This window comes from Lates calcarifer, linkage group LG7_1, assembly GCF_001640805.2.
Source record: "Lates calcarifer isolate ASB-BC8 linkage group LG7_1, TLL_Latcal_v3, whole genome shotgun sequence".
Taxonomy (NCBI): domain Eukaryota; kingdom Metazoa; phylum Chordata; class Actinopteri; family Centropomidae; genus Lates; species Lates calcarifer.
This window is the reverse complement of record NC_066839.1, coordinates 20,347,524-20,373,451: the sequence shown is the minus strand read 5'-3', so window position 1 is coordinate 20,373,451 and position 25,928 is coordinate 20,347,524. Positions and strand designations below refer to the sequence as shown.

At 42.2% G+C, this 25,928-nt stretch overlaps 1 protein-coding gene across 1 annotated transcript; it reads left to right on the top strand.

Moving 5' to 3' along the window:
- The first annotated feature begins 611 nt into the window (after positions 1-611).
- Positions 612-22,859, top strand: kcnk10a (potassium channel, subfamily K, member 10a). Its single transcript, XM_018703363.2, has 7 exons — positions 612-1,302; positions 3,665-4,050; positions 14,078-14,195; positions 15,027-15,187; positions 16,441-16,633; positions 17,922-18,064; positions 19,255-22,859. Exons 1-7 carry the CDS (start codon positions 1,248-1,250, stop codon positions 19,930-19,932), a joined length of 1,734 nt encoding a protein of 577 aa, XP_018558879.1. The 5' UTR covers positions 612-1,247; the 3' UTR covers positions 19,933-22,859.
- The last annotated feature ends 3,069 nt before the right edge of the window (positions 22,860-25,928 follow it).

Genomic DNA, 25,928 nt, shown 5'->3' with positions numbered 1-25,928 from the left:
GGCAGGTATGAACACTGGTTAACCAGGTTAACCAGGAAGCTGGGAACAGGTGTGTGAGTGGGTGGGGAAGGTCAGGTCCGAGGGCATCTGGTGAATGGCTGAGGGATGACAGTTGAGAAGAGCTCCATATAAATGCTGGGGCCTGAGGGAGTGGCACTGTGGCTGACAGGGACAGAGGCGCATGCTTCTCTGGGCAACATTAACAGGACCTGAGTGACAGAGGGGGGACACACTGACTGACACGTGTTTATCAAGGGTCTGAGCCAATGAAGCAATGAGCAAATGAACAGAATTCTGCCTGACAACCCCCAACTCCACCCCCAGACTCCAGCAGAGGAGGAGGACAATCCACCCACTGAGAGACTCCAGTCAACTGAAACAATGAGGACAAACAGACTTCTAAAAGGATAGCTTCACTTTTTAAAAATCTTCTTTCCTGGCCAGTTTGTGCTTTTCCTTCTTTTCTTTTCCTTTTCATTCCTTTCCTCTTCATTCCAGTCCTTACTTACCTTTCATTACCCTTTTCTGTCTATTGCTTTCCTCTCCTCTATTTCCTTCCCTTTCCTTTTTTACTTGTGCTTACCTTACCCCTTTTCTCTCCATTGCTTTCCTCTGTCTTCATCTACCTACCTTTGCTTCCCGCTCATTTATTTTCCCTTCCCTTCCCTCTTATTTCCTTTCCTTCCCTTTCCTTCCTTTCCTCCAGGCAACCTGTTATTTCTCAGTAAACTGACGTCGTGTCTTGTAGTACGCAGCCGCCTGGCACGCCGGTGCGCCGCGGCGTGGAGACCCAACCAAAGCACAGCAGAAGCTGCGTTGCGTCGGAGAGAGGTGGATCCTGACAACAGGCAGTGTAGAGCCGCTGCTCCACTGCATCCTGACGTAAACACACTATAGAGGGGAAAAAAAAAATCCAGCACGATGTAAACGTTAGATTCCTCAATGGGAACCGTCTCCCGCTGCGCTCGCCCACCGTGTTTACTACTACACAATGCAGACGGTGATGCGACGAGCAGTGGGTGTGCGCTCCTAAAGACCGCCGGTGGGTGAAGAGAGAAGAGAAGCTGCATCCAACCAGCCTCTCAGCCACTAACAACAGAAAGCACACGCCGCGGATGATGTGTTTTTACTCCCTGCCTTTCTCCGTCCTCTCCCGGTTAAAGTCGACAGAATCGACCGACAGGACACCGAGAGATTAAAGACATTTATTTCCCCCCAGCAGCAGCACCAAGAGCCACAGAACCAAGATGAAATTTCCGACTGAGAATCCAAGAAAACCAGGGACCATGAACCCTCCACCAGGTTAGACCATCACTTAGTCTTTTACATTCTTTTGTTTTTTTGTCTGTCGAACACTGCGGTTCCAGTTGCATTTTCCCTTTAGATTCTGTAGTGGATGTGGTCAAAGTTCATTTTCAGATCATCTCATCACTGCGTGTTTTGATATGAAATGCTGCAGTCTGTGTAAACTGCTCCCCTACACAGTCTGAACAGCCTCTACCTGGTCTGCAGCCACCAGCACTGTTTCTAGCTGGCAGCTCCGGCAGGCTTGCCAATAAAAGATTAATGCTGACCAGAAATTGACTTTCCAGAGAAATAGGCTACGGTACAGTGAAGGCTGATGCTGCATGCTGAAGTTTACTATGGGGGGAATACTGCAGCCGCGTCTTCACTGTAGCGCCTCCAGTGCTCAAAAACACGAGGGGAACATGTGTTTATGTGGTGACACCCAAGACATGATTCAGAGAAAGCGCAGGGGATAGATTTACACGGGCTAATTATGAGGCTTTGCAGGGAACATGTAAAAAAAAAAAAACTGTCAGTCAGCACACGCTTCAGCGCGATGCAGCGGAGGGATGTACACAGGGTATGGTTGATACATTACCTCATCCACCGATGAGATGCCCCCCAAAATCCTGCATGTGTGTCACGTCCCTCCACGGCATCAGTACATGTTTACTCAGGCATTACAGCGTGCACAGGTGATTTATATGTCCAGCACATGACCCTCTGTTCTGTGATTTCTGAAGTGTGCCGTTCATCACCACACCTTCACGTGAGCAGTGCAGAGAAAGTGGTTTCCTGGCTGATCGGTTACATAAATCAAAGCGGTCGATTGGTTTCTATAAGTGTTCCCCCGTGTCAGTGAGATGTGGCACAGCGGTCACACACACACCCCCCCCTCTAGTTACATAACATTATGATCAGACGATGAAATGTAAATGTCTTTTGTTTGTCAGTTACACCACGAGCTCATCACCACACACACACTGGAGTCTAAGCACAATGTGTTGGTTCTGAGAGATCATTGGTGGCACTGCAGGAGAAGGTGTGACATTTGGCAATATGTTGCCTTCTGTATATTAACACTGAGCACTTTTAATGAGGTACGCTAGTGAGGTGAAGCCAGGTAACTCAAGGTCCACTTTTTAGCCAGTTCCAGAGCTTTTGATTGCATCTCGCAGCCATCTCCAGCTGTGAGATGCATCTCTCTGAAAATGACCCTGAGTTTTCTTTAAAAACTTCATCCGCTTCATCAGCATCTGCTGTTGAACAATGTTGAAAAATAGTGCTCTGTCCAAAATAAAGATAGTCAGTTTATAATTTAAGTTCTATAGGTATTTGTTGTAATGATGCTTCAGTTAATAGCCTATAACAGATCTATAAATTTGGAGGACTTGCAACAGACAGGTGTTTAAAAGGATGGTCAGAACTAGTCAAAATTGAAGCAGCGGAGGCAAAGATATCCTGACATTTGAACACAGCACACACCGGCTACATCACGATGCGCACATCAGTTGACTCACACTGACTGGTACCTGTAGCATACATCACACGCGTCACGCAGATGGAGGAAACAGTTGGGGTGCAGTAGCTGGGATGAGCTGATTTTCTGTCAGTCCGCAGTCAGATGTGCAGGCTTTCAGAGAAAAACAAAAGGTGCATGGTGTCCCCAGGTGCTTCTTTCTAGAATAAATCTGTAGGCCTTACAGGAGACGTAAATGAAGACAACAGTTACATTAGGATGTTTTTGTTTTTACACAGTTTATACAAGAGGCTTTTACTATTATTTGGAGGTCATGTATTTGTGTTCTTTCCATGCAGCACTGGAGCATTTGTGAGCAGAGAGGTTGATAGAGCAGCCAGGTGGAGCACTCTGCTATTACGTACTGTGTAGCTGTGCTTAATAGCTGTTGGTAAAAGACATTAGAGCCTTCTTCCTTCTGCCTGTCTGCCCTGAAAGCCCATCAGTCCTGAAAGATGCAGACATCCTTCCTTTATATCAAACAGGCAAATATGAATCCTGGGGTAAAATGGCTTCTGGAGGCTAAAAGAAATAGTCCCTGTAGTCCTTTTTCTCTTTCTGTAAAGGTCTTTCTGTCTGTGTTTTAAGAAGCATTCAGCCTGTCTCTGATCACTTTATATCCACCATATGGTCTATTGTGTTGATCTGCCTGAGGACTTTCTTTCTCTCTCCTTCCACTTTTTTTTGCCTAAAGGTATTAGCAGACATTTTTGAAATAAAACAGATTGTTGCGCTTGCATACAAGGGCATTCATGCTCTTCATCTGTTATATATCAGAGTGTTTGTCAGCAGGAAACATCACTATATCATGCAGATACTGCAGAGTTACAGAGTTGTTCATTTGTCCTTTCGTTTCAGTGGCAGTCCAGACCAACCTGGTCCCCCCAAAGAAGGTACAGCCAGGCATGCTTCAGTCCAGTCTGGTGCACGCCAGCGTGGCCACCATGCAGAACCCGATGGGTTGTGCTCTGCCGCGGCTCTCAGTTTCCTCCCGCCCCGCCAGCATGGTGGCCAGCATGGAGGCGGTGGCTGACGGCTCAGCCCCCTTCACCATGATGAAGCTGAAGACGGTGCTGGCGGTGTTCGTGGTGGTGGTGGCCTACCTGGTGGCAGGTGGCCTGGTGTTCCAGGCGCTGGAGCAGCCCTTTGAAAACAACCAGAAGATCACCATCACAGCGGAGAAGGCAGCCTTCCTGCAGAAACACCCGTGTGTGTCCCCAGACGAACTGGAGGCTATCATCAAGGTAAGAGCAGCCACCGGTCGATACTCCAGCCTTTCCTTAGCCCTGGATGTGGTCCCCAGTGGGGACTCAGGTCTACTGAAACTTGAGCTTCATATTGATCCGATGCCATTCAAGCTCCACACATACTCCACACTCTGCCAGCCACCCTGGAACTGGATACAAACCACACAGAACTGTCTAGTACATACAAGAGTCTAGATATCTTAATGGCTCTCGTACATCCTTGAAACACCTTGAAGTTGTGGGAATCTGAAAATAAAATTTACTTAACTAGGATACTTAGTCAATGAATTGAATCTCTGAGGCTTGGTTTGTTGGTTGAACAAAGAACTGTTCAAAGTGTTGAAGCGATGTCACACCGGGAACTTGAGATTTTCTTTTCATCCTTATGTGAGCTTTGAATTGATTCATCAAAAAAAGACAAAATAAGTCAAAATAAAAAAGAGACAGTGATGATGTAACTCAAGCTGAGCCTAGTGTGGTTCAAGCCAGCAGGAGCCAGATGCACCACCTGTTCATTAGTTCAAACTTATCCTTGTTTACACATCACTAAATAAAAAAGACTGCACCCCGCAAACCTATTAGCTCTTATACAGTGGTTATTTGTTGCAAAAATATTACACCATGTAAATCAATTAGCAAAAATATGACTTGTTGAGAGTGAGGATTGTGAAGAGGTAATGGATTATGGTAAGTGTGACTTTAAAATAGACTGAAATGATGTTTAATAATTACTTGAAGCATTATAAAGTTAAGTTCAGGGTGCCATTCTTTATCACTTCTCTTCAGACTATTAGTTTTACAGGTCAGCTTGTGGTGCTACACTGACCTCCTACATAGTTGCTTTTGATTGGAGGGTGCTACAATTTTTTCCTGGCAACCAGTTTACACATCATTCAGGTCTTCACTTGCTATGGCCCCTTTTAATGGTGCAGCCCCCCACCACAGCTCAGCACAGGGACACAAACAGGGGAGAAAGGACTGAAATTTGGACTGTAATGGATCCATCTATATTTCACAGTTGTGGAATGTAGTTTTGCATAAATGACTGTACAGACTGTACAGAACAGAATATGCATTTGATGCACAAAGCATCTATTTCCATTTGATACAGTAATTAAAAACATTGGTCTCTTTGGTTTTAATGTTTCATTCATAGAGAGCCCATTTCCTACATGGCCCTGCATAGTGATCTGTGTTTAGATAATGACAACTGAGCACATCACTGCATTTACACCTGGCATTAGTAAGCTTTCTTGTGCTCTTTAACCACATTGTGATCCATTCTCAATATGGAAAATAGGTAGGCCAGAATTTTCTGCCAATGGTCCGTTCGCTGGACTCACCATTGGCCAGTGGCTGGACAAACATAGTGTCTGAGGAAATGGGAAGCCATGCTGCTGTGTGGGCTCAGAGGGGGCCCTTTTAACATCCATTTTAAGTAAATTTAATTTATGCTGGGGAGGAAATGCTTGCTGCTATGTGGTCTATTTGATGAGCAGCTTGAGCTAGCAACGCATTGACTAGATAGATTTGTTTTTCTTCACGTAGCAGTTGTGGTCTGGGGGTCTTCATTACATTCTGATTGCAGTGTGTTTTGCATACATCTGCATCCTAAGGTCTGGGTGTAAATCTAAGAGCAGAGTCTTTGCCTCAGTGTTGCAGGTGTTTATAAAGCTTACAGTAGAAATTCTTACATTTGGGTGGAGAAGGCATTAAAAGTTATTGAGAAGTCCTTCAGTAAGGTGTCAGGTGGTGTGTGGGTGCTGCCATTCGTGGGAGCCTGTCACTGGTGCACTGTGGGTGGTGGTGTTCTCTGTGATTGATAATAATCTGGGTGCTTGTTATGTCGGCTCTGTCCTTTAGTATACACGCCAGATTGTGACATCCTTCAAGTCCTGGCTTTGCCACCAGGTGCCCCCTGGGGTGATGTTAAATGACAGACATTATTGCTCTCTGTCAGTGGAAACGTGCATTGAATTAAAACCTCACCCGGAAGCCGCTTGTCTCTTAGCCCTCCCAGGATTCTTAATATGGCAAAAGGAAAACCAGCATTCAGAGCTGAGCTTTTGGTTTTCTATGAGTCATAATCTCACAGTAACCGGTACAGAGAGAGCAGTGTCTGTGTAACTTCTTTCTGGTGTTCCTTCCCTCCTGTATTCTATTTCTGAAAACACCAGCTTTCTTACTTTTATTATTTTATCATATATTTATCAGCGACAATTCACAGTCCATTTATTGCACCAGATATAGTTGGAAGCTAATTTCCATCTGTAGTCCCTGGTTGCCAGGGATGTGCAGATTGATGTAGTAAAGTCAGTAGTTGTGAATTTAAACATTACTCTCTAAAAACAGACAGGGTAAAACATCAATATTACAATCTGATAAAAAAAATAATAAGTAGTACTTGTTCCCAACCAGGGAGTAACATGACTATAAACAAACAACTCATAAACAAGATTTTTCTAACCAGACAGAGAGTATTAATGCTGGGAAACATTGTCAGTGTATCTTTGCTCAGTGACTGCAGATCTTGGTGTGCTGTAGTCACTTTACTTTCAAACTCTCCATCTATTCATACATCCCTTTCTGGACCTGGAATCTATGACATGGCTGACTTCTTCTCTCTGTTATAGTAATGGCTTTTTGTTTGTTCTGGCTTTTTGAGACATGACAGGACCATTATAGATAGAGTGGGAGGAAGCACTGTCACTGCTGGAGAACAGCAGAAAAAAATAATACCAGCAAAGGACAGAAAAGGAGAGATGGAGTTGGGGGTGTGGGGGGTTTAGTCAGAGATGGGAAAGAATGAGGGTGAAGAGGCTGAGGTTAGGGTGGATGGCAGGTGAGGGTGATCAATGCATGAGGCATCAGCTGGTGGGTGGAGGAAGGAGTTTCAGATATCACAGAGTTGTTTTTTTTGAAAGAACAGCAATATCCTCCAGGACGGGAAATGAGGAAGGAGGAGATGGACTCCAAGAGTTTTTTTTTTTCTTTGGGGGGTTTAAAATAGAAATCAGCAACTTGGAATGAAAAAGTAGTTTTAGCATTGCACAGAGAGGGAGAGAAAGCATAGAGGAGGGGCCCTCAGCCCCTCTCAAGATAGGTCTCTCAGTACAGGGTGAGTCATGGCACACATGGAGATGGCCCTGCAGCCTGGGAGGTGAGTGGACAGAGAGCAATAGAGCCAGTTGAAGTCTCCAAGAAGATTTGTGAAGATCCATCATGTTAACAGTGTGAGACGAACACATGTAACTTGTCAACAGTTAATTGTGCAACACTGACTGCATGAAATTCAATTAAAGCAGGAACATTCTCTATAGCTTTTTGGACTGCAAGAACATTTTCTGGTAAAGCTTTTGGTCTCTAGACACCAAATACTGTTCTCAACTCTTCTTCTGCTGTAAGGTATTGGCTTTCTATTGTTGTAAAATGGTGGTAACTGTTGTTGGTTGTAGTCAGTCAATGACACATCTGCTCAGTATCACCTCCTGAGCAGACCCCAAATTTAGTTCTAAGAACTCATCCACAAAGCAAGTGAAGAGCAAAGCAACAAAACAAAAACAACATTTGTAAAGGGGCTATTGACTGAGTGCAGTTCTTTTTTTGCTATGTAGTCTTTCTCTCCTGTAAAATCTGTCTGGACATTATTTGGGTGTTAGGTGCCAAACCTCTCTCACTCTGGTTGAGAATATGGTTTGGAAACAAGTTTTCTACTAACTGCCAGAGGGCCGAACTTAATGATTAATGCCAGAGATCGTGAATCTCAAAGGCAGATCTCAAAAATGGATCTTAATCTCACTTGTGCTGCAGCACTTACTTTTGCTAACACCAGGGCTTTTCACAGGCCAAATGCTCACAGCCACTCGTAAAGCATCGTAGTAACACCCAGTTGTTTGGCCTGGACAGTTATTGACCTCGGCAGCAGTGAAACCCTGTATGATAATGGACAGGATAATGCAGAGCACAGCCGCTGCAGCTGAGCCGGGAAAGCTGCTGTGGATCTGTGCCAGCTCCATTTCACTGCCTGAAACATTCAGTGGCACACAAGAGAAACACGTAAACCCAGAGCTGTATTATAAACCTGCCCACCTCTGTAACCAGCAGCTCTCACATATGCCACAATTGGAAGTGAGTGCTATAATTGTATGCCTTTAGGTCTAAAAGCAAACACTGAGGTGGTCATTAATCTTGTTTAGGCAAAGTAGGGAAATGGGTGAAAACCAGAGAGCTATCAGGTATCAGATCAATTCCTTTTCTAGTAAAGATGTGCTGTAGAATGAGCTTAAGGCTACAGCTTGTAGGGAGACAGGCTGAGTGCAGCTGTTAAGGCTCACTGACTTCAGATCTTCGTGCTGGGATCTGCGATGCTGCTTGCTCTCTTGCAGTAAAACGTTAAAACAGGCAGCGGTGCACTTTTACCGGCCTCCATTGAACAGACAGAGATATCTCATGCGGTATCTGTTGTGCAAGTGCTACAGTACAGAGGTTGTGTGTTTTGTTTTTTTCAAGCACACACTGTATCTCTGGGACAACAGCATTCACTGTGCACTCTTGCAATTAAACACAAATCTTAATTACAGCTTACCTCTGTTTGCTGTGACGCTTGAGACCTGCTAACACCAGAACTGATATATGCAGTGATAATTGCACACATTCTTAGCTCAAAGAGGTTAAATCAAGTCTTCAGGTCTTGAAAGCCTCTGACAAGAAATTAATTATTCATCACTTGGTCCGGCAGCAACAACAGTAGAAATACTCTAAAAAGCAACTGGGTCCAAGAAGCAGGATTAAATTGACGAACTGTCTTCAGGCAAAAGTGTTTCCAGTATTCCTGAACACAGCCACACTGGATGCTCAGCTGCAAAGCCTGTTGTCCCCATCATTTGGCCTTCCTAATCTTTACCCCACAACTCTGTCTCCTAGCCGGTTCAGTATGATTAGAGAGATGGCAGGATTCTGGACAAGCAGGAAATGGGATGGCAGCCTTGTTAGTTAGAGCTCTCATTGGCTAACCTGAGACTATGTGTCCTAATAGGGTATCTAATGAATTAATGAGTGACAGAAAGTCAAGGTCACTCTAGAATAGTAGTCATCAGTCAGTGGTCTTTACTGTGTCTTGAATAGATATGACAGATGAGATGGAGACCCCATTGTAACTGAAGCTTGTAATTGAAGTTTGTTGAGAGATCAGAGACAGTTTCCTTCTCCCTCAGTATCAATATTTAGGAACTTAGTAAAAGTCTGCTAAAAAAAAGTACCTCCTCTTGAACAAGGATTTTTTGGTGCCACAAACAAAATGAGACTCTGCTTCCTCAAATCAAAACAGCAGGTAAGGTTCCTCAGTTTGTAAATGACCCTTGGGTTCCTGGAAAAGTTCTTGTAGTTGAAATGGCTGAAATCAGACACAGCTGTGTGACTCCCTACTGTGATTACCATTAGATGGCATTACACTATTTCTCCCTTGGGACTGTACAAGTAATGAAGTTGATGATTAATTTGCTCTGCTTATTCTCTCCTGAGACCTGCAGAACAGAGCAGTCTTTCTTATTGAGTCTGTGTTTACATTAAATGCTGACGCGAGGCGACCTCCAGCTGTATCCTCCTGACTCATTGTTATTATAAATATTAGCTGAATATTAGCTGCTTGCTTGTTGTGGGCGAAAGGGAGCCAGGCTGCACCGATGGAGTTATTTAACATTAGATGTTGAAACACTTAAAGGCTTGGATGAATTCTCAGACATTAATCATCAGTACAATTGCTAAAACAGTAAAACAGTGTTGCAGTCTGTGGGTTATTGATAGATAATCTGAATCATGTTGTTTTTGTCTTTGAAGATTACAAAGTCCAGAAAGTTGATTTTGTAGTGGTTGCTTCCTGTTGTAAATTTGTGAAAAGAAACTGTTTCATTTTGGGACAGGAAGGGATTGTGGTCATTGTTAGGGGTGTAAATCACAATTGATTCAGTGGGCAACGATTCGATGTTTGCCGATATCACACATCACTGCTATGATACGATTTCAATTCAGTTCGATTCAGGACCAAGCGATCGATATGAGACAATATCATCTGCTAATTTGACACAATCACTTCCATTCATATCAAATCACAAACTGGCAACTAAAATATCATTTGACATTTTTATTCCTGAACTCAACCAGACATTTAAATGAAAAACAATCTTCTCTTTTAATAAAAATAGACATCCTGTTCACTTTTAACGAGCCACATTCTGATATTTAGTTTTTCACATTCTGTAAAAGAACAGTAAATTCCTATTTGTATACATTAAGGCAGGAACACAGCATGTGACTTGTCAGTTGACTCTCTCCAGAATCCAAAATGTTACCACGCTGCTGATGTATTCACCAGAGCAGAGACAGAATCTTCACTGACTTTTTTCTAGCTGCTTGCCATGGCACCGCTCGCATTTTGTTTGGAGGAGCGTGCTCTCAGGCAGAGAAAGATAAAGGTGCGACTTACAAATGATTATATTGTGATGGACTGTTATGTTATACATCATGTTAGTGTTGGGTTAGTGAAGAAACGCTGTTCAGACTGTTAAGATGAAGTACGAGGGATGTTAAAATATGTATGATGTCCGATCGATGTTATTGGATCACTGATCATTGAATTGATATAGATCGATGGATCATTACATCTGTAGTCATTGTTATAGACGACATAGCTCCCCAGTTTCCAACAGCAAAGATACCATAATTGAGAGCTACCGCTGTTCTCATAGCAGTTCATTTCAGTTCAGTTTTTTGTGAGAACCAAATGCAATTTTAGTACTACTTTCCTCTAATGAAATCAGTATAATTAATTAGTTAATATTTTGTAAATGGAAGTTCTCATTCAGAAAAAAAGGCATGTATCCCAGAGCTTCTGTAGCATAAAGAGCCACAACCCTGAGGCAATCAGTATTCTGATTTGTAGTAAGAGTTTTAGTGTCATACAGTCAAAATAGAGACATTTCTCACCCACATAATGATACAATTCTGAGCAAAACATTAGCTGCCTTGAAATCATCTGGCAGAAAATGTCAAAATGCAAACAAGTATAGGCAGCTTATAGTATATTACTGTCAGCATTCAGTCTCCCACCCCGGTGGAGCCTGAGCTGTGGGTCTTTTACCTCGAGTACTGCAGAGTCCCTGCTCAAATAGAACATGAAAGTGATTTCATGGTGGTAGGGGACACAGGACAGCTGATAAGCACAGCGTGGAGAAGTGCCAGCTGCTCCACCAACTCAGCTCAGGGGTTTTAGCCATAGGATGGGTAGGCCTCTGTCACAGTCAAGGATCCAAAACCAGATGAATATCACTTCAGCCCTTTCTGTCTGCTCCAGCAGAGAGCAGGTGACAGCCTCCCTCAGTGACATTTCCAGGCCTGGCTTCCCTTTGATTTAAATGGTAGCAGAAAGGCCAAAGAGCTCCTTTCACTTTGCACTGTGCTCCGTGCTGAGACGCTGCCTCCAAATCCCTAACAACATACTCTGTATGGTTTCATGTTATTACTGAGTGCAAGGGACAATTTATTACAACTATGTCCTTTCTCTCATTACAGTGAAGCTGAAAGAGCAATCAGGCAGGTCATAGGGGTGTCACTGGAACTGATACTTCAGTACCATGTCAATGCCAAAATTCTGAAAACACGATGGCACTTGTTTTCTACAGTATTGTAGGTACTGAACTTTTGATCAGAGTTTGACTCCCTGTGGATGAAGTGGATCAGTTGTGTCCTTGTGTTGTCCTTCAGCTGGCCACACAGCTATCTGTCACACCCTGAGTGGGGCTCATTACACTGAGTCTCCATCTGCCAGGATGGACACTTGCAGAGCAGACCGGCACTGAGTGTGATATCACTGATATCATCCTTGTCTCTGTGCCCCCTCCCTGCACCTCGGCCAAACTTATACACTGTGCAGGGGCACACGCAGAGAGGCAGAGCAGCAGCGGCAGTGTTATGTAACAGGATGAACAGGGTGATGGAGTGGAGAAGTCAGAGAAATTTTCTTTCCACTGTCCCCTGAGACGTGTTATTGATGCTCAAGCAGAGTGATGATGACACATTGTCTATTCAACTAATCTATATTCTGTTTTCAGTGTTGTCACAGCTGTGATACATGTTAGGGAACTTACTGGCTAAGAGCTCAATCAAAGACTGAAAAAGCTGCAGAAACAATCATGGTGTGACAGCTGTTACAGATAGGAAGTGGATGCTGAGCTGTTAACCTCATAAACAAGGCTAGCATTGGCTAGCTTGTTCTGGACTAAATGCAGCAGCTTGAACCAGCAACAGACAGTATTGCCAGATTGGCCCAATCAGAGCCTCGAACCTGCCCAATCATCATAAAAGTAGCCCAATTTTTAATAAAGCTTATGTGCAGCACATTCAGAAATGATAGCATCTGTCACATTTTTTTGTTATGTTGCAACCTTAAACTAAAATCATTTAAATTCATTTCTCCCTCATCATTGCCCACTCAATACCCCATCATGACAAAGCAAAAACAGAATTGTCAAAATTATTGTAAATTTATTAAAAAGGAAAAAGTGTATCTCATTTTGACACAACTATGAAGAATAACAAAGGAAAGGAAAGGAAATGAAAAGTGAGTTATAATAAAGTGAAGTGACATTTTTTTTCTTTTGACAGTCATCAGTTAGTGATTGCATGTTGAGCTGAGCCTGAACTCAGTGCCCCGTCAATCTGAATACTACTCAGATGAGAGGATGAGCTGATTTAGTGGAATATAGTTGAACTTGTGTTGGTGGAAACAGCCAAAATGCAAAAAGCATATACCACTGAGGTGAAGGCATTTGGAATCAGTGGAGAACATTACAGTTGTATGAACTCTGATACATTAACTTAGAATTAGAAGAAATAGCTTTGAGGTTGGATGTTTGTTGGTAAGCAGATATTATTCAGAGACACGTAGGTGAAAGAATTAAGAATTTATAACAAATGGTTTTGCAGGTTTGAGGAACTCTCGATAAGTCTGAACAGTGAAGAGAATTCTGCTGAGAGAGATAATCCTCCAAAACATAATGATTGCTCCTTGCATAATAAGCATTAGCAGAAACAAAACCTGGCCTCTTCTCCTCTCTTAAAGCTAACCACGTGAGCAATAACCAGGAGTTTAGCTGTAGCCCCATTATAATATGAACAATCATAATCCAAGTTTGAGGAAAGTATTCTGTAGTGGTTAGGTAAATAGCATACATGAGCTAATAGAAAACCCCCAAAACAACTTCAAACCACCACAGGCAATAAGCACAGACCAATTTAGCTCATAAATAAGATTATGTTGCCAATGGATGCACACAGACTCAACAGCACAGCAAAATGATCAGCCAGTGGTACAGGCAGAAACCATGGATGCCAATAATTCATGGACGGACTGAATTTTCAACAGCCGTAGCTAGCTTATTGGCATTGCCAAGGAAACACAACATGCCATTGAATGACAGCACAAGCAGCACAGCAGCAGATACTCAGCCCTGATATAATGGGGAGCTGAAATCCAGTGAATAGTCTTCCGACTGGGTGGTTGTGGTTTGACCGCAAACAGGAAAACTGGGCATCTGTCCTGCAGCATCTGGCTGTTTGACAACAAGCTGACCACAGCCTGAACTAACACTATGCTTCACTTAGCTCAATCAGTCCTCTGACAGTTTGATTAAAAGGACAACATTACAGTGAAAACTGAACCTTGGTAGGATTTTCTGCTCAGCTATTTTAATCACATCGTACTGTACAGACGAGTATTATTATTGTCGCACCCTTGTGGGCACAGTGGCTAATGTGTTTGTGTGATCCAAGATATGTGAGTAATAGTTAACACCATCCACAACTACACAACAGCAGTAGCAGAGGTAACTGCAACCTGTCTTCTCAGAGTCTAGCAGACATTAAGAGGAGGAGAGATGCTGATTTCTGATCACAATAAGACATAATCCTCAACAACCAAAGTACAACCAGGCTTTTTCTAATGTGTCTCTGTCTCTGCTTTTCCTCCCAGCACTCTGTGGAAGCTGTGAATGCCGGAGTGAATCCCATCGGTGACACCTCCTACAACTCCAGCCACTGGGATCTGGGTAGTGCCTTCTTCTTTGCTGGAACGGTCATCACAACCATAGGTACTGTGGTTACAGCTTCATGTGGAGCTGCATTGTTCAGTTTTTGAAGAAATAAACCATTTGTCCCAACTGCAATTGTATTTGTCTCTTTTCTAAGATCGATTTAAGGAAGGACTGTAAGCATGAGCAATCCCTCAAACCAGTTTCTGTGAGGATTATTAGTATCATTATTATAATATATCAAAATGAAATCTGGTCCACATTATCTGTGTAATTATTGCCAGAGGTGGAGAAAAATGATAGTTCAGTGCTTCACACTGCTGGGATATTGTGCTCTTTATTAGGTGTGTGTACATGACGCACTGTATATTTTTTCCAGTTCCTTATAACAGGGTAGCTTTTAATGAGTGCATCAGTAGAATTAGCTCATTGATCAGTAGCAGCAGTAGCTTTTTACACCTCTGCACTGGCAACAGCTGAAGCCGGAGGGTTTATGTTTTCGGGTTGTCCATAAGTCTGTCCCATTCTCATGAAGGCGATATCTCAGAAACACCTGGAGGAAATGTCTTCAAATTCTGCTCATGAATAAACTTGTTAGGTTTTGGTGGTTAGTTTTTATTTGAGAGTCCTGATCAGATATAATTTATGATTTTTAAATTACATTTGAAATGCACAGCACATGAAACTAACACAGTTTCTCAGAGTGTATATTAGCTAATGGCCTCACATGAATGACAAAGAAGGTATACTGAATTATTCCTTCAATGTCTAATGTGCATATCGAACAATGTACCCATTACAGCATGTAATGTCAAGTCAGTCTGCCCAGTGCTTTTATTTGCTTCAGGTAGTCCTACAAAACTGCTTTTTTTCCTGTGTTTTCTCCTCCAGGTTATGGCAACATTGCCCCAAGCACTGAGGGAGGGAAGATTTTCTGCATTCTGTATGCAATATTCGGCATCCCGCTGTTTGGATTCCTGCTGGCAGGCGTCGGGGACCAGCTAGGTACCATATTTGTCAAAAGCATTGCCAAGGTGGAGAAGATGTTCCGGGTGAGTCACACTGTAAAATGATATATGATATAATGTAAATATCCTATTATCTATGACTCAGCTTTGTGGAAGTGATGTGGTTATGATATTGACTCTATTAATGTGGGCCATTGGTTTAAGATGAGGACAGTAAGAGACAAGAGGACAAGGCACCCAGTAATATTTAACAAAGTGAGACTGCAGTAAGCACAGTTTGTTCAGATGTCTGATGGCTAGTGATATTTCAAGGTTCAGTTTGAACTGACAGCTGCTGAAAGCTCTATGGAATGTCTTGAGGCATGTATCAGGATTTATTTAGGGTTCAGTCATTTAGGGGATGTGATACTGCAGAGCTGCACTTGGATCAGTTCAGTCCTTCGCACATAAATTTACTGCCAGAATCTTCTTCATATTTGTCTGAGACCAGTGTCAAGTTAATACATTATTTTATACACATAACATTTATATTCCAACTGCAATAACTCAGATACATACTATACTAGGTGCCCAAGCAGTAGAGGCATTGCCCTCCATTTAAAAAATGTATCTTTTAATGAAACTTGTTTACAGTGGGCTCGGAGGAGAGCTTTCTCTTGTACACGGTGTATTCACCCTCATAGCTTCATGAGAGGCCCCTGGATTGAAGGTTTCTTCTTCCAAAAGGGATCCAAGTCATTGAAAAAGGCGAGGCAACTCGCTGCAACCTCAGCTATTGAAGAGAAACTTCAACAGCTGAGATTGACTTCAGTTTCAGCTAAAGCAGTTTTCTGTTCACTCACAACCTACGTTGGTGTATCGTTTAGGTCTGTGTTTCTATAGTTTTAAGGACATTTGCAAGAGCTGCTGTAAACTTCCCAGTAAACTGTAATTGGGCAGGCCATGAATTTATTGGAATAAAGTCAGTATAAGTAGGTATTGTGCAGAGAGCCTCACATATTATGGATAAGAGGATAAATAATTGCTGTGACATAAATAGATACAGATAGTAGATTGAATTGTATTGATTAAAATTGAAGCATATTTGTTCCATCAGACAGAATCGGGATGGACACCTGGAATAATGTGGCTTAGAAGCATATGAGAACAAAACGTTACAAACTGTCTTTAGTTTAAAAATCTCAGCATCAGAATAAACGTGAACCATGGTTCAACTAAATGGAAACAAACTGCCTCCTGCTGAACCAATGAACTTCATCCTCCTCACAGCTATATACTGTAAACACTGTATTCTCTTACACTGCTTTATACTATGTGTGTGTGTCTTTATCTTACAGAATAAACACAACCAGATCAGTCAGACTAAAATCCGTGTGGCCTCCACCCTCCTCTTCATCCTGGCTGGCTGCATCTTGTTCGTTACCATCCCAGCTGTGATCTTCAAACACATTGAGGGCTGGACTGCTCTGGAGTCGACGTATTTTGTAGTCATTACTCTGACAACGGTTGGAATAGGTGACTATGTGGCAGGTGAGAGCTTATCATTAATAGTCAGCATATCAATAAATTGAAATGCCTGACCAGTTTTGTTGTTTACATATTATTGATTAGTAATAGATACATCAGAAAGCATGTTGAAAGTTGTATCAGGCTAGGATGGCATTAAAGGGTAACTGCAGGGTGCAAATGATTGATAGGGACAAAAATCCTTGGAAGTGGTGCAGTATTCATCATGAATGGTGTACCCAGCAACTGTGAACTGCTACTGCAGCACTATATGTCACTACAGGACTCCATTGACGAAACCAATAAATTTACATGTCTGCTGCTTTGTTTGTGTTATTGTGTGACTTGCAGTGGTGGAAGATGTATTCAGATCCTTTACTTGAGTAAAAGTACCACAAACTAACTAACTAACTGATTGAGGCAGTCTGGCAGCAGTTTTTGTCCTGTCACTCACTTATACCCAAAAACGTGAAAATAAGGCCCAGGTTAAAATGTTATCCTTTAGGCTCTTGATTACAGTTTTATTACTTATTATAATTTAGCCTTAGTTCATTTATAAAATATTTTATTCTCAAAGAAATGAAAAAAAAAAGTGTTCATCATGAGTAAAAACTCAGGAACATGAGACACATCTGAAGAGGCCCTCTAACACACACAGCGTTCTGTTCTTTCACAGTTGTAACTGTTGTAACTGTTGAAGTTACAACAGTGAAAACTGCAGATGTAATCATTTCGGTATTGATGAAGGCTGTGATCAGTTGTAGAGGGACATCATTCTGCTGGATCATTTATGTTCTTGCAAAAATGTATGGTCATCACAAAGTGACAGTTAACATAAATGACAGTTACCTGCATTGCCATTCTGTCAAAACTCATCACAAAGAACAATCAAACAAAAACAATTCTGTGAATCCTGATGCAGAAGAAAGTGGAGACATTTTCACTGTCACTTTTTCTGTGTGTGCTTTACAACCCCAAACCTTATGTTTTCTTGGTAAAACTGTGCGAATCATCTTCATCTTCAGAGCTCATGCACAATAGCAATGCCTATATTTTGTACAGTAGCTCAGCTCAGGCCTGACTTGTCCTCTGTTTCAGTCTCACTGATGATGTCTCCAATGGAGGAGAGATTTGTGTGTGACGGATGAAGGGCTCGCTAGCCTGGTGTGACATCCAGCTAATGAGAAAATCAGTCGTTGATTATTGCTTCTGATTATTCCCTGAAGTGTTCCACTACAGATGCATGCTGGCAGCAGCAAAGTGATGAACTCTCTTCATTCATTCATTCATTCATGTCTTGTTTTCTAATCAGGGGGAGACCGGAGGATTGAGTACCGCAAGTGGTACAGACCACTGGTGTGGTTCTGGATCCTGGGTGGTCTAGCCTACTTTGCTGCTGTGCTCAACATGATTGGTGACTGGCTGAGGGTGCTGTCCAAAAAAACTAAAGAAGAGGTATGCCGTCACAATGAATGATTAATGTTGATATGAAGGTCATATTAAATCCCTGACCAGTGCAGCACAAGCTTTGATATTTTCTGATGTATCAAATACCAAACAGGGCTGCAACCAACAACTGTATCTGTGCAATACATAATGTATTCACTATTTTGTTTATAGATTGATTCATCATTTATCATGTTTGTTGATGTTACTGAATCCTATCCTAACCTCTTACCATATGAGTAATGTTTGTCAATTTTGCAATTTCAAGGCTGCCCAGAGGTAGCCAATGTCCTGTCACTTGACCTCCACCTTAGAGTGGGGGTCTTGAGAGCCTTCCACATCACCTCTATCGACCCAGGACACAGCCTGTTTGTTGAAGAGTTTGCCAGTCTTGCCTACACACATTATATACTGAGATCAAATCACAAGCAGCTGAATACAGCCACAGACAATGCTTAGTAATACCAGGTGTTAATGCAAGATCATCACGTTATTATTCTGACAGTGCGTCCAGATGCACATCACATTATGTTGATGGAGATGGAGTTTAAGAGAACATCAATCTGTAGGTGGTGAAACGTGGTTTGTGTGTTGGTTCTTCTTACACAGATATGCAACATGGAGCACAAACATTGTGCGTTAGCTGGGTTATGACTTTAAAATGCTTTGTTCATCTGAACAAAAGCCAAATACTTTAGGAAGTTATCAGAAGCAGAAGAATACAACGCTTCATATCTGTGAAACAAATAGACTTTCTGCTAAGCTCACTATAACAAAGCAAACAGTCTAATTATGAGCTGTAAACAGTCAAGAAGTTATCTTTATGTCTCAGGTTATTAGAATGCTTTATAGGCCTGAGAAAGTAGAATGATCTGACAATTTGCAGGAAAAACAACAAAGATTAGAGGAGACTGTGAGAAATGCATTATTTTGTGTTCCAGAAATATATTTTCTTTTCTATCCTGTTAATTATTTCATGATTCCCTGGATGGGAACCACTGATGCAATGTGTGTTAGACCTGATTGGGTTGAGATTAGTTTTGTCACTGTTGAAGAAATTTATATTGGTTGTCAAGGTTGAAAAAAATGCAATAGATTACTTATTTCGCCTTTATTTTTCTTGAAAGGGACCTTATCATTTTGCTGCAGCATTATTTTTGAGCAACTGATGCACTGGTTTGTAAATGTCTTTGGCTTAGGTTGGAGAGATCAAGGCTCACGCAGCGGAGTGGAAAGCAAACGTGCGAGCAGAGTTCCGGGAGACACGTAGGCGTATGAGTGTTGAGGTCCATGACAAGCTGCAGCGAGCTGCCACCATCCGGAGCATGGAGAGACGGCAACTGGGCCTGGACCAGCGTGCCGTGTCGCTGGACATGCTTTCCCCAGAGCGCCGTGCCATCTTCAACAGCCTGGACACTAACAGCTATAAGACCTCCTCCCAGGAGAGCATCGACACCAAACTGAACAACCTCAGAGTGCGGGGGGCCGAGCAGTGCGACCGGCGCTCTGACCACCAGACCACATCTGAGGACAACATTTTTAACCGCCTGGGTTCCGTCACCAAGCTGGCCAAGCGCAACAGGAATCGGGACCTGAAGAAGAACATCCCGGACGAGGCTCGCCGGCCTCACAGCGAGGCCTACGGCTACAGCACGCCTGCTTTCGACTGCAGCACACCCTCTGCAGATGAAGGGAAAAGGAAGGACGAAGGAGAGGATGAGAATGAAGACAAGGAGTGCAACACTAGCTTGTCTGATTTTCCACTGTTTGTGGAAGCTTGTAAGCCACAGAATGGGTTTATTCCAGAGCAGACCAAAGAAAACGAGAGTGAAAAATCACTGGAAACAAAAGAGCTACATATTCAGATGGGCCCGTAGACAGTGAAGAAGGTTTTAAATACCACCTTTAGTGCCTTAGGTCTCCCTTATCCCTGTGTGTGCTTAAGCAGGGACAATACCTGTCCCTTTGTGCTATATATTGTAAGTATTCACTGTGCCCTATGGATCAGATGGACACTTTTTGTGTTCTATAAATGCAAGACCCAGTAGGGTTTCTGCAACTGTGCTATGCCAAATGGTGGTCATACTAAAAAATGTTGTCAGCTAGTAGATGTTTAAAGGATGATAACTTAGGTCTTAGTTCTGCATCTGTGGCCATTATTTCTCTCAGTTATACTAACACTGTACTCATAGCCAACTTAGCTAATAGGAGCTAAAGTTGCAGAGATCCAGATGCATAATCTTCACGAGGGTGTATGCTAAAATGAGTGTACATCAACCAGCAACAATGAACACAACTGCACCTGTCTTACAAGCATTCACCAAAGTGTTGGATCAGTTCCGCATTGTCTGCATATCACACACAGATAAATACAGGTTTTGTTTGTTTCTTGCTATTACCAATTTACATGTATATTAAATGATAAACCTACCAGCCAGGAAGCTGTTGTTAATTTAAGCACTTACTGCTTTGTGTCCGGTGTGTATTTTGTATTTAACTGTACATCCAGCAGCTACTGGTTATCTCCTGTTATCCCGTGGACCTGCACACCACTTGTTAATAAGGTAATACTGAACATACAGGGAGAGATAGTGTTCGATAGTTTGTCCAAAACTTGAGCTGGTACTGTCAGGTTTTAGAAGTAAATAGGATCAATGAGGCGATTGGTCCTTTCCAGATGGTTTCATATTTTTTAAAGTAGCAAAACTGATCTGTTGTTGCTGATGTGGCAGAATACTCCTCTGACAGAAGACTTTGGCCTGGTGAGTTTTGTCTTGTCTTTACAATGTCGGCATGATCCCATATTTTAGTAGTTCTCTTGATGAGTACGTTGTTATCATCACTGATACAAATGATGGCCAAAACTATGTTATTTTCAGATTGCTTTCAACTGGACCCAAGTTGCAATAAATCTGGAATTATCCATAAGCATAGAGAGAGAGGCTGGTAGACTTAGCTCTACGAGCTGTCAGCCAGGAAAAGTCAGATTCACACTGGTGTGAGATCGTTTGAGATAAAATCAGACAATGCTGAACAGAAATTTGAGAAAATTTATTAAAAGTGTTGGTATAATGAATTGGAATGAGATGCAGAGATGACACTGCTGAATGTGTCACTTTTAATGGACGCTAATTGACAATGAGATGATTGGAAATAGTTTAAATGAGGTCAGACATGTGCACATGGGCCTCAAATCGGTGCTGTGACTCCATATGTGGCTCATGTCAGAACATAAGTAATACACAAAAATGATGAACAAAAAAGTCACTCAAAAAAAGCTGCTGTGAAAGAGTAGAATAGTTAACACGAGAGAAGCTTGATTTAAATGTAACACTTCCACTATGTGTTTGTTGTCATGCTGTTTCATGTTGCCTATTGAAACTCACTTCTTAAAATGTGCATTTAAATGTGAATGAAAACGACTGAGAACATGCCACATGTTGTCTGTGCATGGTCCCTAAGCTAAGCTGTTGTCTCAGTACAATGTCCAAAAATGCTACCTAGATCATGACCTCTTCGAACACTATCTCAGGGCTCTTTGTCCTAATGGTTGTTGTTGACATTGTTTGACAAGTGCTGCATTCACACTTTGAGAGGATGAGGGGACAACGACTGCACCTATGCTCCATTAAAATGAATGACAACAGAATGGAAGATAAGCCATAATGCAAGAGGAGGGACTGTTCCATGCTGTACACGGAACACCAACAAAGTGATGGTTTGAGATAAGCGCATTACTGTGAGAGTGCACTGTGTACTTTTCATTGAACTTGACTCAAGCATATCCACAGACTGTCAAACAAATGAAGGACATTCTGGAGCGAGGATTTGGGTTCACCCCTCGACAACCTTGAAAATCCAAATATGAACAAAGCGTGGATGGAGCTGAGTTGGGACAAGAGAGTGGCAACCACCACGGCTGACGTGCTTGATAGGCTGAGACACCTATCAGTCAAGCAGACATGCCCCACAACACACTTCTCTAGAAGCCTTAATACCTCTTTGGTGGATTCTCACCCCCACCCCGATGACGCACAGAAGAAGGGAAATGAGCTCTTCATATGGAAAAAACTGTACTCCTGCAACATTGGGAGTTTTTGAATGGAATTCTATGCAGTTGGAGGTTTTTCACAGCCAGCACTTTGTGGCCGTCAATGGTACTGATGGTACCGCATCTTGGCTGGCACTTCTGCGTCGGCTGCAGCTTTCAGCCATGGTGGTGGCTGCTTTAGCGGACAATATTCTTCCCACAACGCACAGTGCATTTTCATACTCACCAAGTACCACTGAGGGAAATGACACCATGTGCATAAAAAAGTGTGTGTCGCTGACTGCATTACAGTGACATGATGTCCACGTTCTCTTTTTCACGTACACTCTCCAACTTCACGTTAACATAGTCACTGTCCGTGTATGCGCACTATCTGTCTGATCCCACACATCACTAAGTGAAGTTCTGAGCAAGTGTGAATGCAGCAAAAGTAAGGACTACATGTGTTTTAAAAACGCTTCTAAGAACTACAAAAATGTCAAAGCTTAAAAAGAAAACCAAGACATGGAACAAAAAAGGCATGCTATATTGCAAAACTATATTATGATGTATATGGTGTTGATTGTATACCACCACATGCTTCACAGGATGATGCTTACCATGGCATTTTGTTTTGTTTTGTTTTTTTTAACTGCCTGTGCTAAGACACACAAGCAGCTTGTGCTCTGTACTTGGACGTTGCTCAAAGTATCTCATGCAACCATTACATTAAATGTAGTGATTGCCTTTTGGAAATAAAGATCACTGAATGAAGTGCTATTTCTGAGTGTGTTGCGGTGCATTTCAAGGTCTTAGAGGTGGTTTTGGGTCTCATGTACCTCTGTCTTTCGCAGCCACTATCAGTGGCTTTTATCAGGATGGAAAGAGGAGAATGGATCAGTTTCACGGTCACTGCCTGTGACCTCTCCTACATTATCCCCTGGATTTAGCTGTTCTTTCCTGTGTCCACCTCTAGAAACTCCTGGGACAATGTTCATAAAACTCTGTCACCTTCAGACGCACTTCCTGACTCTGCGTCTCATTCAAATACCACATGCCCATCAACACTTGCATTTAGATGAATAAGGTGAAATTGCTCTGTTGGGGAAACAGAGTTGCATCAGCACTGAGTTTGAAACACTCATGTGAGACACTCATTTAAATATCAGGAAATATCAGGTCCTGAGAGGCTTGGTTTTTAATACAACAGAGCAAAATAGCTTGTGTAGGTTGATCTAATGAAATGATCTGCTTATTAAGTGTATAATTTAATAATGACAGGGAATTTAAATTCACTTAGAATCATAAGAACTATCAGCTGTGAGCTGATAGTGTAACTTATAAGAGAAAGTATTGCTGAAGTAAAGTCTGATCGCACAATTCAACATATGGAATAAATCAATTTTAGTGTAACACAAAGTCACCAAAACAGCAACACCATGATGTGATTTTGGTGACTTTGGCCTTAGGGACATTTTATTTTTTATTATTACTCAGGTTTGGCAGAATTGCACTAAAAACATGACCTAACACCTTCATTTTATCCCTCTAAAAGCTGGGAGGTCTATTACTGGAAATAACCCACACAAAATGTTTACTTTTATACACACAGATGTTTAAAATTTCTGTTCAGGTCAGCCATTTAAAAAAAAAAATCCTCATTGTTTCCTATGGTTGTGTCTTGCTTGAACTTTTGGCTACATGTGGGCAAATATGGAAAGAATGCTCCAACTGGCTCCATAAACATATTCCAATGCCCCCTTTAAGGGACACTGGGCTGCTTTATATACACCTAATATTACACCATGTAGAATTATATATGCAACTGTCTCACCTTGATTATTGCTGATATCCAAGTTAAGGTGAGTTACTCTAAAAATGTAAAGTGTAGGGAGCGATTCAGTGGAAGACATACACACACACACACAAACACACACATAGTAAAAAACAAAAAAAAATAACACACAATAAAGTAAGGAATTTAATATCAGGAAAGTAGAAAGTACATAGAAGTACGATTCAACATGTAAACATATCGAACATAAATAATAATGTCAGTCTCTTGTCCTGTTGACAATATAAACAGGAAAGTGAAAACATAGAAGTACATAACATGTATTGATTGTATTGATTTAATGTTATTTGATGTTAATTCCTCCCCGTAGTGAACAGTTGTGATGCCAGATAGTCTCTGACTAAGTGAAGAGGCACAGAGCCAGCGATTGATCGACTTTACAGAGCCTTCAATACAACAACATGGCCACAACAAAACAGGGCTCCAGTCTCTCTGCTGGCAGCAGCTTTTCTTACTGATCTGTGAGCAGCAGACAGACTGGACAGTGCCTCTTCTGCACCCTGTCCAAACTGAAGGAGAGAGACATCAACAACAGTGTGTTTTCTCTTCACTGGGAACTAATAAGAAATACACTGATCAGCCACATCATTAAAAAGTTCATTAAGATGTGACTTAAAGAACTGTTTTTCCCTCATACCTTGCACGTGTGTCCTTTTGGATACTACACTGAAATACACCAATGTTGATGACATACACTGAACTGTATCAAAGAGGAATATATGTATACTCTGTGGCTAGCTCTTTAGGTGAAGCCCTGGAAGAAGGTTTGGCAGACTGATGGGGTGGCTATGGCTCAGGAGGTAGAGCGGTTGCCCACCAACCATAACGTCAGTGGTTCGATCCCTGGCTCCTCCAGTCTGCATGTCGAAGTATCCTTGGGCAAGATATTGAACCCCAAATTGAATCAGAGAGTAGGAATTTCCATGGACACATTGAGTTAATGGCTCAGTTTGACACAGTGATGCATTAACTTAACCCTGATCAATGAGTCACTGGGAAAGCTAATGATTGAAGCAATTGTGGAGAGAGTAAAGAAAGTGAAATATCACTCACTGATCCTGGATCTTATTCCTAGTCTAAGTAACCAGGAGCACCTCCCTGTTGTGCAAGCTGTGAGACCTAAAAGGGGCTTGATATGTATAAGCACTTTGGTGGCTTTCTGCATGCATATGACACCACAGGGAGAGGTTTACATGATTCATTTTCGGGCACTCAGACACAAATAAACACACACATAATACACACACAAATAACTTGCTATGGCCAGGCTCATGGCAATGACAGTAATATACAGGTCGGAAAGCAAAGAGAGCTGTGGAGCTTGATAACCACTGTGCAAGTCACACACTTAACCTTGTGGTCAGTGAAGCAGCCAAGTCGTCTGTGACCTCCACCAGCTGTTCTGATCCACCGCAACAGCTTTACACTCTGTTTGGCTCCTCCACTGTGACCATTCTTACAGCAGAGGTCACATATACAGATGGAGTACAGAGTTAAAAGTTTTCATGCTGCCTGACACAGTGAAGGCCCTGTCAGGTCTGAAGAATTGCACAACGGAAATAGAGGATGCAGATGCTGTTATTATAACAACTGGAAGAAGCAGACATGGCCATTTATGAGAAGTACCACAGCTTGGTCCAGTCGCAGCAGAGGGAGTGCTAATAAAATGTTTTGTTGTTTGGTGTAGGAGATTTGATCACCACTGAGTAATCAGTGTCAGCTACCGACAGGCCATACCACAGAATGAATGTGCCACTAATGGTAATGAACCAGTGAGTGGTTTATGGTCAGTCAGTTCCACCTGCGTCTCCGAACCCCCTGACCCATCGCACCATATGAAGCACCACACGTAGCAGAAACTCAGGTTGAGTTTGCTCTTGAAATCCAAATTCTACAGTGTAACAGGTTTCTGTAAATGCAAAGGTGTGTTAGTTTGAAGTTTCACAAGGTGAAACTGTTAAAGCAGGAAGAGTGAAATTAGCACATTT

Bases quoted from the DNA above. Each gene is read 5' to 3' on its own strand.
- kcnk10a (XM_018703363.2), top strand. From the start codon at position 1,248: ATGAAATTTCCGACTGAGAATCCAAGAAAACCAGGGACCATGAACCCT. The intron at 14,196-15,026 runs GTACTGTGGTTA...TTTCTCCTCCAG, and splicing joins AACGGTCATCACAACCATAG to GTTATGGCAACATTGCCCCA. The intron at 15,188-16,440 runs GTGAGTCACACT...TTTATCTTACAG, and splicing joins AGGTGGAGAAGATGTTCCGG to AATAAACACAACCAGATCAG.